This window comes from Quercus suber, unplaced genomic scaffold, assembly GCF_002906115.3.
Source record: "Quercus suber isolate HL8 unplaced genomic scaffold, Cork oak 2.0 scaffold_22, whole genome shotgun sequence".
NCBI lineage: Eukaryota > Viridiplantae > Streptophyta > Magnoliopsida > Fagales > Fagaceae > Quercus > Quercus suber.
The window spans coordinates 829661-846314 of NW_027069487.1; the positions used below are offsets into that span (position 1 = coordinate 829661).

The 16654-nt window shown below is 36.3% G+C and overlaps 1 protein-coding gene across 1 annotated transcript; it reads right to left on the reverse strand.

Annotated features, from left to right (window-relative positions):
* Positions 1–13734: 13734 nt before the first annotated feature.
* On the reverse strand, positions 13735–15450 carry LOC136063868 (uncharacterized). Its single transcript, XM_065764859.1, has 2 exons — positions 14537–15450; positions 13735–14332 (listed from the first exon to the last, which is right to left on the reverse strand). The coding sequence occupies exons 1-2, from the start codon at positions 15448–15450 to the stop codon at positions 13735–13737; spliced, it is 1512 nt and encodes a 503-aa protein (XP_065620931.1).
* Between the last annotated feature and the right edge of the window lie 1204 nt (positions 15451–16654).

A 16654-nucleotide genomic window follows, 5' to 3' on the forward strand; every position in this document is an offset into this window, starting at 1 on the left:
CTGAAGATCTGCCTTATGTTTGAGCAAATTTGCTTTGTTTATGGACCTAGCTAATAAAGACCCTAAAATTTAGACTTAATAAATACAGTTACCTAGTTTGCTAGTTTGATACTTTCCCTTCATAAACCTAAGAAGTTGATTTTGCAGACCTTCTTGTTTGGTATAAGGGAAGTGGGTAATACTTTTAAGTTAAAAATCTACTAATTTATAAACCCTATATGCTATATACTTTCATGATCAGTGCTGAGGAACCTAAGGACTCACTTTTTTATTTTAAAGAAAGTTGCTTATATAACAAGAAACTGGTGTTGTTATTCATGTAATTAACAAATCACTTGAGCAACTAGCTTCATACTAATTCCCACATTGAGTGAACTTTTGGAGAATAACTTAATATCCAGTCTCTGTAGCTCTGCAGCTTTGGTTGCTGTTGATCATGGGTCATGGCCATACTAATTGTCTTCTATTTTCCCTTTCTAGATGATTTATAAGCATATGGATGTCTGAAACTCATTTTGTTTGTAAAAAAATTCCTCTGCATATGACACACAGATGTAAAATATAAATATTAATATTTATGTAGTTGAAGAAATTACCAAAGCATACTTGTTTCTCTACCTAAGCCTTAAATTGAATGAACTTCAGTAGTTCATCTTTGCTTAGTGTCTCTGCGATCATTGCTTTATTAGTCATATTCTTTTTTCTTTTGTGTTGTAATAGAAAAACATATGGATTATCAAAACAAGTTAATGACAATAATTTTTTGAATAAGCATTTGCATTTGTGTCTCAGTTTGTGCATGAAAATTAAGCAGTACCTCGTTTTCACTAATATATGCAATCCCTAGAAAAGATTCCTCTAACTGTTAGTTTACTCGGGATTAAACCTAAATTTGGTCTTCATCTACCTTCGTTGTTTCTTTATTTATTTAGTTTATCCCTATTCCCAATGTTTCGAATGCTTGAGAAATACATCTAACCTCCCATTTCCTAAAATGAAGTAGTTTTCTCAATTCTTTTATTATCAACAACATCTCTTCCCTCATTTGCTAGACAGGTTTCTCAAAATGATAACATACCTCTGTCAAAAGTGTACCACATGTTATCCTCCCTAGGAACCTTATATTGTATAGTACCATTCTTTAAGCATTTTTATTATTCTGTAAGAACTTGCAACCTAAAGAATAATGTTCCACAGTGCAAAAGATTTTATGTTGAGTTTGAGTTATTGAATTAAGGTACTTCATTTATAGTCTCTCCTTGTAGCCTTTCAAGGATTCTTCTTTGCTGATCCACATAAATGAAACTTGTTGTACTTGATTATATGTGGCATGTAGACTTCAGAATCCTGAAAAGCTCTAGAAAACTTTTGATTGTTCTTTCTTAGTGAGTCAGCCCTTAGCGTATTGGAAATTCCTCTTAAGATCAACTTTAACCTGCTTTCAAGCATGTAAGAAGTATTGGACTTGGTTTGGTTTCCTCATTGTTCTTATGCTTTTCCTAGATGAACAATAAGAGGAAAATATAATGCATGCAATTTCCATTTTTGTCAAAACAGTTTGAAAACCTTATGAGAATCAACTGTAGAGTGTATATTCTGAAGCATTCGGAGAAACATAATCAGAAAACCACCCAATCTAATCTACTGATTGATATAAGTTCTAAAGCTTCAGTATATATTTTCTTCAGTCTCATTAAGTGTTAGTTTACGTGTTTATATAATACAATATGTGGATGTTCCAGCTAGATTATCATGTAGGTAAAAGGCAATTTCTTATATCTGTCTGCATTACACCTAGAGCATTTTGTGATGACAAAAATTCTCATTCTTGTTCATGCATCTCACTGATATTCAATGATTTATAGCTTTGTTTCATTAGAATTAAGTTTTAAGAAAAAAATTGGTCGTTCTCATTTACTAAAATGTGCTTGGGTGCAACATGTTTAGCCCTTGCATTAAAAATTGTTACTGGCTTACCACGCATTAATGAAAATGGCTTGGCTTTGATCATATATTATCGCTAACTATAGCCCCATATATACTAAATATCCACATGCAAGTTCTGCAGTACTAGTACAACTTTGGTATTCAATTCTTACAAAAGCCATGCCTTTGTGCTTTTTAATGGAAGTTTATGTCCCAATACTTAATAACAATGTTCTTGTACCATTATTGTACGAAGTGGGGTGTTTGGACCACCATTACAGTCAAAGTGAATCCATGTTCTGTTTCCCAGAATACTAACAAATTTGTAAAATAATTGTCTTGATTGATCTTATGACACCAATCAGAAGAACATAAAGGTGCTCTTAGGTTGTCATGTCTTTTATTCTCTTTTGCAATATACTCTGAGAAGCAAGAAAAGCTCTTCTGGAATGCTACTAAAAAATAATGCTTATTTTAACTTTCAGATTTAGCTGTGTGCCAAAAGTTGAGGGGAAAAATAGAAGTAATATGATATAAAGCAAGACACCCATCCTTGTCTTGTGCAATCCATTTACAGCATTGCTGCAATAGCTTTTCCAGCAACTTTTAGATGAGAAGACCTGGTTACAACTTACACCTACAACTGCTTTTAATGAGAAAAATCTAGTTGGCCCAATCCAAATTCTAATAATATATGAGGCCCTGGCCACTATCCTTTTTCTTTGGACCAAGAATAAACATATAAGACCCAACTTCTGTTTTGCAAACTCTGACTCAGAAAGCGTTAGATTGTAGCCTCCACCCAACAATAAAAAATAAAAAATAAAACCCTCCTCCCATAAAAAATAATAATAATAAATAAAAAAAACAAAAAAAAAAACCCTCCTAAATTTAGTTGGGCTTATAGGGAGTTATAGTAAATACTGCTTCAAAACAACAAGTAATAATCCTTCATTTACTAAAATATTAGATTGTAATTCAAATCCATTTACTGTCTTCTAATTACCGATCATTCTATGGAACACAATTTATTTTTGGTTGTGAGATGGGTAAATAGTGGAGGGAGAGGTGGTTTTAGAACCATGAATATTGGACATTATAAAATATGTCATTACTAAGGTTTAAATTAGATATGTATCCGCATCTTAACGTATTCAGTGCACTGGACACAAGCAAATATCCCATTACCAAAATAAGAAAAATGCTTATGCCTACAATATTTTCATAACAATTCTAAAATAGTAAGTTTTTATTAGATGTTATAATTGAGCAAAAAAGTAATTTAAATTGTAGATTCAAATTAGAACTAATAACTTACTCAAAAAAAATTAGAACTAATAACCACTATTATTTATGATTTCTTATGAAAATTAATGGACGATCACTTCCTATACATTATTTATTTGAACGTTCATTTATTATTATTATTATTACTATTATTATCATTATTATAGAAAATTATTGTGTACTCCTAGACTACCATAAACATGTACTCCCTCCTCTCACATGAATGGTAGGTTTTACTAATTAAATTCATGATAAGACCTACCATACATGTGAGAAGAGGGAATATATATTTATGGTACTCCGAAAGTACACAATAATTTTTATATTATTATTATAAACAAGTTCATTGAAATCGCCTATATGACAAGTTAGAAGGACAACACAATTTTTTTTTTCTTTGTATTTTAGGAAAACAGATATATGTATATTAAAAAGAATAAAGAAAGGGCTTTCCGCACGAGCAAGCAAGAGCGCAAGACCTAATTCAATTGGACCGACTTTATTCAAAACCCACGTCACCAACTTTGGACTTTCCTCGGTGAAATAGCAAAAGTTACATGGAATTTTGAGATTAGCATCGTCACCGCACATGGGCAAAGTAAATAAATAGATAAGAAAGAAAATAAATAAAAGTCTGGTTAGACATTTTAGGATTTTTAAATAGCGTTTATAAAATTCAAAACTATGTTTTACAACTTATTATAAATATTTTTACAAAAGTTCATTTTAAATTCAAAACACAAATTTTCAACCGTTTATACAAATACACTAAATATATATATATATATATAGATTTTGTTTGTGATATGATGAAAAGTTCAGCTTTTTTGAGTTTTTAACTTTTTTTTTATACTACTACTGCATACCTTTAGTGCGATGGTCACTTCACAAATATAAGTGCTTATGGAATATAGAGGGCAAAAGCCGGGGTTCAAGTCTCCAATAGGGAACTTCACATATATATATATATATATATATACACACACTTAGATTATGTTATAATAGAAATTCTATTTTGTAAAAAAAAAAATTAAAAAAATCTTTGTTTGGTACTATTCATGGGTCATATTGCACTTTTTGTATTATTCATAGGTCTCATTATACTATTAAGCTAGATTTTAACTTTTTTTTTTCTATACTTTTAACAAAAAATTTTCATTTTCAACTAAATTAGTCGTTCCCAAATGAACAATAAAATAGGTGGAGGGGTAAAAAAAGGCGAAATTTGAAAATTAATTATTTTAGTATTAATATTTAAATCGACATTGTTTTGAATTTATTTGGGATCTAATCTTTTTTAATCATATTTTAGAAATACGATTTCATAACTTGATATTTTGTTTATTTACTATAAAATATTTTTCAATGTATAATGTTTTTAGAGAAAATATTTGTTTTTTTGGTGTTTGGTTGCATTACTGAAAATGCTTCGAAAAATATTTTCAATTGTTTTGTGCAGCGTGAAATGAAAACATTTTCCAATTTCACACCCCAGTCCATTGCCACACACAATCTACCAAATCAGTGCCAACCCAACTAAATCCATCCACAAAACACCATTATCAACACATTTTAGACCATATCCACCCAGGAGTGGCTTGATACATTTAGAGGCCTTAGGTAAAAATTGACTTGAGACTTTTCATTATTTAAATATGACTTTTTTTATAAAAAAAATTAATATTACTTAAATTATATTATCTTGTTTTAAATGAAAAATTACTAATATTAACCATGTAGAATCTTTTTTTCTTCAAAAAATCTATATACACAAAAAAAAAAAAAAAATTGACAAAACTTTTCACAGTTGTTGTTGTGGCAGATTGGTAATGGTAAGTAAAAATGTGATGTTAGTGATAGATCTAGATGAAAACTTGTAAAAATTTGCCAGTTCAACTGTTGTGAAATTATGTGTATTGCTTCTTCTTCTTTTTTCTTTTTCTTTTTTTCTTTTTTTTTGGTGAAAAGTGCTATCTTCACAATATTTTCAAAAATTCTAAATATTAAGTTGTTACTAGTTTTAATTTAAACCCACCACTAAAATTACTTTTTTCCCTACCAATAACAGCCAATAACAACCTACCACTTCGAATTTGTTGTGAAAAATGTTGTGAACATAGCATTTTTTTCTCTCCTTTTTTTTTATTTGATAAAAAAAATGTTATTTTATTTATTAGCTAATATTTTTGGACTTAATGAATAAGTTTATAATAAAAAAATTACTTTAATAGCTAAAATTTGAAAGCTTTTTTCTACTTTGGGCTTTAGGCGACGGCCTCACTTGCTTTCATGCTATAGCTGGCCTGTTTCCACCCAGAAAAGCAAACGATTTGATTCAAATCAGACTGTCCACACACAAACCCATTGGATCGCATCACAATCTAAGCTCATGTCGAACATAATGCCACTGTGCCACCCCTTACGTCCACCACAAACCAACGTTGACTAGTGTGAGGTGGTGCTTGATGTCTCTTGGCCTTTGAGGTTTGAACTAGAGAGAGAGAGAGAGGTTTGAGACTTGGTCAAATCAAGTAGATATAGGAGCAGGGGAGCCTTGTTGGTGATGGTGGTGGCATGAGCAATGAACAATGATTTGAGGTGAAGCCTAGGCTAAATTGGCCATGGATGGGTTTGACTCAATGAAAGAGAGGTTATTTTGCCACAAAGCCGCTTCTACTTGGTAGGTACTGCCGTATTACCAAAAACCATGTATAAGACCTTATTGATCTTCACTACAACTAAATTTTAAAGGGGTAAAGTTTGAGTTTAATATCCAGTTACACTGAATCCGTTAAAATGATGACACATGTCTAGAAATGAACATATATTATCATTTTGATAGGTTCAATAATACAATTGGACACTAAACTCAAGGCAAGTCCAATTTTGAGACACCCATATGTTGGGTTTACTGACCCAAATTTTTAGTTTCAACCAATGTACCATCACGATTCACGATTATGTGAAAAAACCTAACTAGGAATCAGCTATTGTACGTTAATAAGTCGATGGGTTCACATCTTTTTCTTGAGATTCACATGCAACATCCAAAGGCTAGTAGCGTGTACAAAACTGTATAATTTAGCCCACCAGGAGAGTATTTTGCTTTATCATCAGCAACATTTGGTCATTTTCACAAAAGACACTGCACACAGCTCAATGAGCTAAACTCATTTTTTTTACACTACTCTTTATGTAAAGTTGCAATTGCCAAACTTCTGATTTCTCTTTCTCATATAATACTACAACATTTAAGTGTTTTAAAAACAATGGTAGTTACTTGTAAAGACAAAGTCTCTTGTTTGAACGATTCTCTTTTTTTTTTTTTTTTTTTTGTCTCTTGTTTGATAGGTCACTTGGCCCCAATATCGGACGGCTAAGGTCGCACGTGTGCTCGAATTCAATGGTCAAATTTTTGTTTTTTTAAAGCCAAAAAGAAACTATGACTCTTGGTGTTTTTTATATGCTTGGTCCAATCTTTCAATCTTTCTGTTTTATATTATCTATTTTCCTTTCTTTCTTTCTTTTTTTTAAATAGCTGTTTCTGTTTATTAATTAACTAATTAGATTGATACATAATCAACACTGCTGTCATGTGAATAAAACAACTGCTTTACAAACAATCACTTGGTACTAAAAATCTATATTATTTTCTGTTTGGGAACAAGGAATCTATACAAAATTAATTTGATGAGGCACTTATAAAGTTCCAAAAAATTAAAAATTTATACTGGTGGCAGTGGCAACATGAGTTTGCATTGATTAGTACTAGGAGTATATTATTTCCCTTAGTGCAGCTATATATATAAAATTTCATTTTCTTTTTAGAAAAAGAAATTAATTCCAACTTATTCCACAACATATAGATAGAAATTAAGAGGGAAGATGGGGAAGTGTTTGTCATGATTCAAACACATATAACATGCGTCCCTCTCCTAATGGAAGAAGACTATCAAGGAAGAGACCACACTTTTTTTCTCTTTTGAACTCTGAGTTACATATCTATTTTTATATTGAAAAGTTCAATTCTTTATTGTCTTCTTTTTTTGGGTCCTTATTCTACTTTTTGGTGACAGCTTTTGCCCTCAAACTCACATTCAACTAATGATCACTCATTACCAATTAAATTATGTGTCTTTGGAATAATTACTTTCCAAGTGCAACTAATGAAAGTCTAATTCGGGGGGGTGGGGATGAACAAAATGGGATTCTAGAGCTAAAGTTTTCAATTTCTTTTTTTCTTTGCTATTGTTTAATGCCGACTACAAAGTATGGTAGTGATTACATGTCCCTTGACTAGATGAGTTATAATATACATTTTATCCATGTCATGAGCTCGAAGAACATGACATTTGATTAATAACAATAACAATGCGGCTTGACTAAGACAATTTGTTCACTTTAAATAAAATGCATGTATTTTTCGAGTCCAAATCTTCTGTCCCACTTTTCCTGCTCCACTCTATACTCCACCAATAAATACTTGCCACGTGATACTATTAATTAATAACTGTAGGATTAATAAGTCAATAATGATAATATTTAATTAATTAGGTGAACATGTGACAAGTATTTATTGGTGGAGTATAGAGTGGAGCAGGAAAAGTGGGACAGAAGATTTAGTATTTTTCCTCTCTTTGTCTTACGTTTTAAGGTGGTCCATGACCAGAAGAGCACCAAAGGCTAGCTTCAATGGCCATTATTGCACAACAATAATAACACCCCCTTGCCCCTACAACATTTGTAAAGACTTATTTAGCGATGATGATCTAATTAAGGTGGATTTTTGTATATCAACTTGTCTAATGCCTGATTTGGTGGGGCGGAAGTTCTCCAAGTATATATGAAGTTGTGTGCACGAAATTACTAACACATTGCTCAACTTGTCCAAGTCCTTTGTTTCATTCAATATGCTTGATTCTTTATCAGCTTGAGCCTTCAACCTTTAACTTCACCGGAAATGGATGTGGCTCTTTTGCTTTGAAGTTTTCTTAATCTGCAGTTGAGTGAACCCTTCATTATTATTAGTCATGGGATTTTGATTCTACATGTCTTACTTCTAAATAAAAAATTGGAACGAATCGGTGGATTCAGTCGAAGGATTCTTATCCCATCAAATTCAAACAAAGCTCATAGACCTTTACAGACAAGATTGATTTAATTTATTAATGAGCTTGTTAAATTAACCTCTCCTTTTTCTTTTGTTCTTTTTTTGTCTCCAAGTGCATGATCTCATGTCATAAATAACATCAAATCTTTACCCAAATTTGTTCCTCATTTACCGTCTTCATCAAATTAATATTAGCAAGCTAAGAAAACATACAAATTTGTCAGTGGGCTTACAGTCCAATAGTATCCTACCTCCTCTCCCTTTCTCTTGTTGTTGGTTCTATTTTGCCTCTCATTTCCCTCGTTAAAATATTATATATAAACTAATACATAACATAATTTTTTTTTTTAATTGAGATTTATATTTTGTTTAGAGTATCATGACCAAGCCCACTCTTAGGCCTATTTATTGTCTTTGTATTATTCTTGAACCACCTTATAAAATCACACTACGCATTTACTATATATAGTTATGTAGTTTTATTGTACTACTAGATTAATCGGCCTTTATATATTGACCTTATAGAGTACTCGTTACTTATTCATTTATTAATAATTTAATATATTCAGCTATAGTCTTGATCTAAACATGGATTTTTTTTCAAAATAACACCTATTTTTAAACAATTTCGTTAGTTAGCATAGTTTCCAAACTATTTAGGAAACTGACATCTCGAGTGTCTTAGACTCGATTTCACTGTAACAACTCAAGTATTAAAGACTCAATTTCTATGAAAATCAATGTAGAAATTGAGTCTCTAAGACTCGAGTTCCACAAATTCACTAAGAAAAAAGAAGTAGAGATCACAAAGAAGAAGGCAAATCAACAAAGAAGAAGGGAACAACAAACCTACATCAATCAAAAACAACGAACCCACTCCTCTGCTCTCTGAACTTCCATGGCCAAGCTCCTTGGCTCTTCCTCCGACCATCATCGCCACCATCGGTAGTGGTCTGATCCCCAGCTCATCTCTCTCAACCCAAACCAAAACCATTTTTGTGATTTGTGGGTTTGTTCCTAAAGTGGGTGTGGTTTCTGCCGTGGGTGGGTGTTTCTAGGTTTGCTTCTGGGTTCTTGAGGTTGTTATTGATTTGGTCTTTGTGGGTTTGTTCTTGATTTGGTCTAGAGAAAGGGTCTAGCCTCTGGAGAATGAAGAACGAAGGAAAACGAAAAAGAGCAAGGAACTCAAGTTTCTAAAACTCGAGTTCCATTGAACTCTAGACTATTCCACTCAATTTGCTACAATGAATTCAACTCTCACAAACTCAAGATGTTAGTTTCTTAAATAGTTTTTGATGAGTCCTGGGAAATCAGTGGGCTAAAAGGTCTTCGGGTGTTGATGATCTTGAAGGGTGAGTCCTGAAAAACCAAAGAAGATAAGAGAAAACCGGTGGAGGCCGGTCTTGAATCCTCTGATGGTAAAGTTTGTGGATTGAAGAAAAGAAAGCATTTCAAAGACTTCACCAATTTTTCTCCAGAAATAAAAAGTGTCCCCCTACCTTTTCGTAGAAGGGTCTTTATATAGTGTTAGCCTGACAGTTATTTTTCCTATCGTCGTAGAGTTTGGAGGATTCAGTGGTAACTTCCATAACTGTCATGGAAGTTACCTCATCGGGACTTGTGTTTAACAGTTAACAAAAGGCTTGGTTCGCAACAACGTAATTCTTGGCTTTTGGAAGAGTGTCATGACTCTTGGTAAGCCCCGTCCGTCCATCATTAAGGACGGACGAGGTTCGCTGCTAGTACATCCCCCCTTGGACGAATGAATGAAGGACGAGTGGAAAAGGACGGTAAGAGAGGGATGAGCGTAAAAGCCACTCATTCTCTACTTTGTACGTTGTCATGGACGGCCATATGGACGAGAAATTAGCTAAACACTTTCCTTACAGCATCAGTTGCCCCCTCGTCCATGGGTCGTCCAAGAAAATATAGGAATTTAATTGTCTGGAAGGACGAGCTTCTTTCAACAATCAGAGATGCCACGTGTTACAACTTAAATGGTGGTCCATTTCGTCGATTCATTTTTTCGAGACGAAGACCACATGTCATCATTTGGTTGGTTGCGTCGTTTCATGTGCTTAGGTCAGCCATCTATAAATAGTGGAATGCCTTCACTACCCTTCACACTTCTGAGATTTTCCTTCCTTGACATTCATCGTCTAGAGCCTCGTCTAAGAGTTTCCTCGCGTCCATAGTTTCAGTTCGTCCTAAAGCCAGGTATTCCCTCTCTTCTCATCTTTTAGGTTTTCAAAATTTTCTTTTCAGAAAATGTCAAAAATAACCATCTCCTCGTCTAGCGATAGTACAGAAAAAGCTATAGACGAGTATTACAACGAGAGTAGTGATAACTTTAGTGATACCAGTAGTAGTAGTAGGGGAAACACCACTGACGAGGAGTATGTCTCAGGGGTCCCTAGGCTTCCCTTAGAAGTAGTACAAAAATAACTTAGAAAAACTTTAGGGTCCCAGGTAGGCACCTCGTCTTCCATCCCTCCGTCTAGTCCTTTGGACGAGATGGAGATAACTGTATATAGTTGTGCTGTAGATATTCCTTCCAAGACAGACGAGGAAAGATTAAATAACCTTAGGGAATGGTACCAAATTCCAGACGAGTTTAATCCTAGATTACCCGTACGTGGAGAGTGGTGTTGTAATCTCCATTTTGGGATAGGTGTATATGAAGCCTACCTTCTTGGAGGTCTTAGGTTTCCTTTAAATGCTTTTACCAGATAGCTATTAGTTAGGTTAGGTTTAGGAATGTGTCAATTCAACCCAAATGCATGGAGATTAATTATCTCTATGCAAATTTTGTGGAGGGAAGTGTTTGGAGGGGACCGTCCTATTATTGTGGACGAGTTCCTCTACTGCTATAAGCCCTCAGAGATTCATCAATCTCCTAGCTTTTATCAATTCACAACCAGAGGTAAAGATTGTAGATTGGTGAAATCCTTGGCCTCGTCTGACAGAAAATGGAAGACGGAGTTTTTCTTCATCTCTGGGTTTTGGGCTGGAAATCCTGTAGACGTTAACCGGGATACCTTTGGTCGTTTTATCGGGGACCTAGAGAACCTTCGTCCTGAGGGTAAGTCCCTTAGCTTTCCCCCTCTTCTCTCTCTTTTCTTTTATTTATTATTATTATTATTTAACTTCAATTTATTTCATTGCAGCCGTTGGACGACCTGCCTTGAGCAAGCTGCACCGTGACCGCGTCCACAGGGCTTGTCTACACACAAACAGGGATTTCCATTCCTTGGTCAATCTTAGACGACTAGCCAAGTGGGGGTTAGGCCCTAATCCATCTGACATAGCAGTTGCACACGAGATTATTGTAAGAAAAAGTAAGTTTTAAATTTCAACATTCCTTGTATCTTTTATTTTCATTTTCCTGTGTGTCGAAGTGAACTCTCTTCGTCTCTTTATAGGAATGGCAACCATGAGAGGCAATAAGGGAAAGGAGGTAAGTGCTGAGGGGACTCGTCTTGAGCCTGATCGTCAAGCTTGTCCTGTAGCTGGAGATAAGAAGAAGACCATATCCAAAAACTTGGATTTGGAAAACCTCCCTAGCAGACGTGGCAAAAAGGTCAAGCATGGCTCGTCCCAAGTAGTCAAGCCTACTCCGTCGTCCCATCAGCTAGCCAAAGTCTTTGATATTGACTCATCTACTCCTGTTAGTCCACCCCGTCCAAGACCCCACCGTCCAAAACTGTGTCAATCTCGTCTCAACCGTCCCAAAAGGCCCCTTCAAATATTATTGCAAATGAAGACCTGGCCTGGGAACGTTTCAAGAACGTTGTTTCGGACAAGGATATATACTTCTGTTACGACATATCCCTCAAGGACTTTGAACACTCTGATGTCCATGACCTTTTCAAGGTAACATTTATCTTCGTCTTGACCAAATGTTCATTTCCCTTCTTTTCTTCTTTTTTTTTTTTTTTTTTTTTTTTTAACTTTTATTTGTTGTTGACTTTTATAGGGCATGTCCAAGTTTATAGCAGCGTCCAGACAGGCCACAGGGTTGGACAAAACGAGGATCTTGTTAGAGACGAGGATACAGGAGTTGAAGGAAGAAGCTAAACAATGGGCTGAGGTGGCTGCTAAGACAACGGACGAGGTGAAAAATTTGAAAGTTTTGGTTGAGGATTTGAAGGCTAGTGCTGGGGAAAAAGATGCTCGTCTTGAAGACTTGCAGAAAAAGAGCGACGAGCACAGCATTCTCCTCTCCAAGGCTAAGGAAGATGCAGTGGCTGAATTCAAAGCATCTAAACAATATACTGATGGTTTGGATACCAACTATGCAGCAGGGTTTGAATATTTTAGGATGGACACTGTTGAAAAGTTTCCTGATGTGGACTTTAGCTCCATTGTACTCAATTTGAATGCTGCCACCACTAGCTCTCTCCTTCAACTCGACTCTGAGGATGCCAATATAGAGGACGATGCCACGACCCAACCTCAGGACGACCCCAACATAGATGCCTCAGCTTAAAAAATATCTTGATGACTTAGGTTTTTTTTTTTTTTTTTTTAATGTAATTCAAGTACATTTAGCTCGTCCATGTTTAAGGATGAGTTTTGATAAAACAGTTTAATTTTGTAAGGGTGTTTGGACGTTTCTCATCCGCCTTTGAAACAATCAAATGAATGTTATTTCTCTTATATATGCATGGATGAGAGTGTTTATTTTCATATACAGGATTCCTTGTTTTGCTCGTCTACATTTCATATATATATACTTAAACCATTTTTATTGGAATTCCACTTGAGTGTGATTTGTCCATGTGAAATGGTAAGTAAAAGCATTACTCGTCCTTAGACTTGTCTTTGCATTTTTCTCGTCCTTAGACTTGTCTCTACATTTTGCTCGTTTGTGGACAGTTTTTTAACAGGTGACTTAAACAAGTTCAAAACATCCATGCTTTTCCTCGTCCATGGTATAACTATGTATTATGTTTTACCTTGCCCATTTTATGGACGAGCATGCCTCGGACTTGTTTGTAATTTGATCTTAGGCATGGGCTTCATCTTGTCCTTTGCTTTGGACGAGCATGCCTCGATTTCACTTTTTAGGAAACCTTGAGATTACATCTCTGCGTCCAGAGAATTTTCTCGTTTTGAGCTTTTTAGCTTTTTTCAAGTCAATATGAACAAAAAGTGGTACTGAAATCATGGATTCACACAACATTATGTACATTCCACAAATATTGTTCACAACATAGATATTGTTCATAGACGAGGCATGTTCTTAAGAAACTAATGCCTGCCTTTAAAGAAAAACAAACACAAGCCAAATCATAATTTTGTCCTTAGCTCAACATAATAATAAGACAAATATAAATAAACAAGTCTTTTATGTAGATAGACAGCCTCCAGACTCGTCCAAAGTTATGTTCATCTAGGCTGGCATTTTACTAGCAGTACCTTCTCAGGTGCTCAACATTCCAAGGATACTCCAACTTCCTCCCGTCTAAGGCCTCCAAGTAATAGGATCCTTGTCTCTTGCAATTGACAACTCTGTAGGGGCCTTCCCAACTAAGTCCCAACTTCCCATGAGCTGGGTTCTTTGTGGCTAAGGAGACCATTTTCAAGACAAGGTCGCCTATGTCAAACCGCCTTGGCTTTACCATTGCATCATATTGCCTAGCCATAAGGTTTTTGTATCTTGCCATCCTCTGTTCAGCGTCCATCCTCACCTCGTCTATTAGATCGAGGTTCAAACTAAGTTGCTCCTCGTTATCTTTGTCCTGATAGGCTGCCACCCTATGATTGGCCATGTGCACTTCTGCAAGTATGACTGCTTCAGTCCCATAGGCTAGCTTGAAAGGAGTTTCTCCTGTAAGAGTTCTCACTGTCGTCCTATATGCCCACAGAACACCTGGTACTTCGTCTGGCCATACTCCCTTTGCTCCCTCAAGCCGAGTCTTGATTATTTTTAACAAAGATCGGTTTGCAACTTCAGCTTGTCCATTTGCTTGTGGGCGGGCGGGTGAGGAGTAGTGATTTTGAATCCTAAAGTGTATGCAAAAATCTCTAAAAAGTGCATTGTCAAATTGTCATCCGTTATCGGATACCAGCACCCTGGGCACGCCAAACCTACACACAATGTTCTTCCACACAAAGTTCTTGACATTTTGTTGTGTGATATTAGCTAAAGGTTCTGCTTCTACCCACTTGGTGAAATAATCGATACCAACCACAAGAAACTTCATTTACCTTACATCTATTGGAAAAGGACCCAGGATGTCTAGTCCCCATTGCGCGAAAGGCCATGGGGCGGTCATTGGGGTTAGGTACTCTGATGGTTGTTTGGGGACGTTACTGAACCGTTGGCATTGATCGCAGACATTGACATAGGCCTTAGCATCAACTTGCATGTTTGGCCAGTAATATCCTGCACGGACGACCTTGTGGACGAGTAATCTGGCTCCTGAGTAATTGCCATACGCTCCCTCATGAATTTCTCTGAGTATATAGTTCGCTTCGTCTAGAGCCAAACACCGGAGATAAGGCTGGGAAAAGCCTCTTTTGTACAGAACCGCGTCCATAAGAACGTACCTGGCTGACCTTACCCTCAGCTTTCTTGCTTTGTCTTTTTCTTCTAGAAGTCGTCCCTCTTTCAAGTATGATACAATGAGAGTCATCCAATTTCCTTTGCTCTGCACCTGTTGCACTTCTGGGATGTCTATACTCGGCATGTACTGAATCTCATCAAACTTGTCGACGACTTCACTCGCCGAAGCTTCTTTCGCTAAAGTATCTGCTTCCATGTTCTCCTCCCTTGGGATTTGAATGAAGTTAGTTTCCTCAAATTTTTTCATAAGTCGCATAACCCTGCTAAGATACCTCCTCATTCGTTCTTCCTTAGCCTTGTACACCCCATTCACCTGGCCCATGATTAGCTGAGAATCTCCCAAGACAAGTATTGACTTAGCTTCCACGGACTTGGCCAATTCCAGCCCTTTAAGAAGAGCTTCATACTCAACTTCATTATTGGTTGCTTGGTACTGCAAGCAAACTTTGTGTTTCAGTTTATCCCCTTCTGGAGATTGCAAAACCACACATATTCCTCCGGCGTGCTGCGTAGATGATCCATCTACATGGACGATCCATTTCTGGTTGCCTTCCATCTTACTTACATCGTCATAACTTGGGATGAACTCTGCAATGAAGTCCGCCAGTACTTGAGCTTTTATAGAATGTCTAGGTTGGTACTTTATGTCGAATTCACTGAGCTCGACAGCCCATTGAATCAATCATCCTGCAGCCTCCAATTTGTTCATTGCTTTCTTGAGTGGGTGGTCCGTCATGACGTTGATGACATGAGCCTGGAAGTAATGCCTTAGTTTTCTGAAGGCCGTTATTAGTGCAAAAGCCAACTTCTCCATTAGGGGATATCGTCCTTCCGCTCCCCTCAATGCTCTGCTCGTATAATACACTGGCTTTTGTACTTTCCCTTCCTCTCTTATCAATGCCGAACTCACGGCATGCGGGGTTACTGCCAGGTATAAAAACAGCTCTTCTCCTGTCACGGACGGACTCAGCAACGGGGCCGTAACGAGATACATTTTTAAGTCTTGGAAGGCTCTCTGGCACTGGTTCGTCCACTCAAATGTTTTCTTTAGAACCTTGAAAAATGATAAGCACTTGTCAGTAGCTTTAGAAACAAACCTATTAAGGGTAGAAACTCGTCCGGTAAGAGATTGGACTTCTTTAATACTCTATGGAGGCTTCATATCTAGAATTGCTTTTATTTTTTTCAAGTTTGCCTCAATCCCTCTGTGCGAAACCATGAAACCAAGGAATTTCCCTGACGACACTCCAAAAGCACATTTGCTAGGGTTCAACTTCATGTGATACCGCCTTAGTGTGTCAAACATCTCCTGCAGGTCGTCTAGATGCCTTCCATCGTCCTGAGTTTTCACCAGCATGTCATCCACATAAACTTTGACATTCTGCCCGATCTGTGGACGAAACATATGCTTAACTAGTCGTTGGTATGTCGCTCCAATATTTTTCAAACCGAAAGGCATTGCTTCATAACAGAATAATCCTTGACTAGTGACGAAGGATGTCTTCTCTTGGTCAGCCTCATTCATCCTTATTTGGTTGTATCCTAAAAAAGCATCCATAAAGTTGAGTAATCTGTGGCCTGCGGTAGAATCCACCAGTTGGTTAATGCGCGGCAATAGATAACTATCCTTGGGGCAGGCTTTGTTAAGATCAGTAAAATCTACACACATCCTCCATTTGCTGTTCACCTTTTTTACCATTACCACACTGGCCAACCAATCTGGATAGTATACTTCCCTTATAAATTTTGCCGTCATCAAC

Coding starts and splice junctions, on each gene's coding strand:
- LOC136063868 (XM_065764859.1), bottom strand. CDS start 15,450: ATGGAAGGCAACCAGAAATGGATCGTCCATGTAGATGGATCATCTACG. Junction 14,333..14,536: donor CCTTTTCCAATAGATGTAAG/GTAAATGAAGTT, acceptor CATACACTTTAG/GATTCAAAATCACTACTCCT.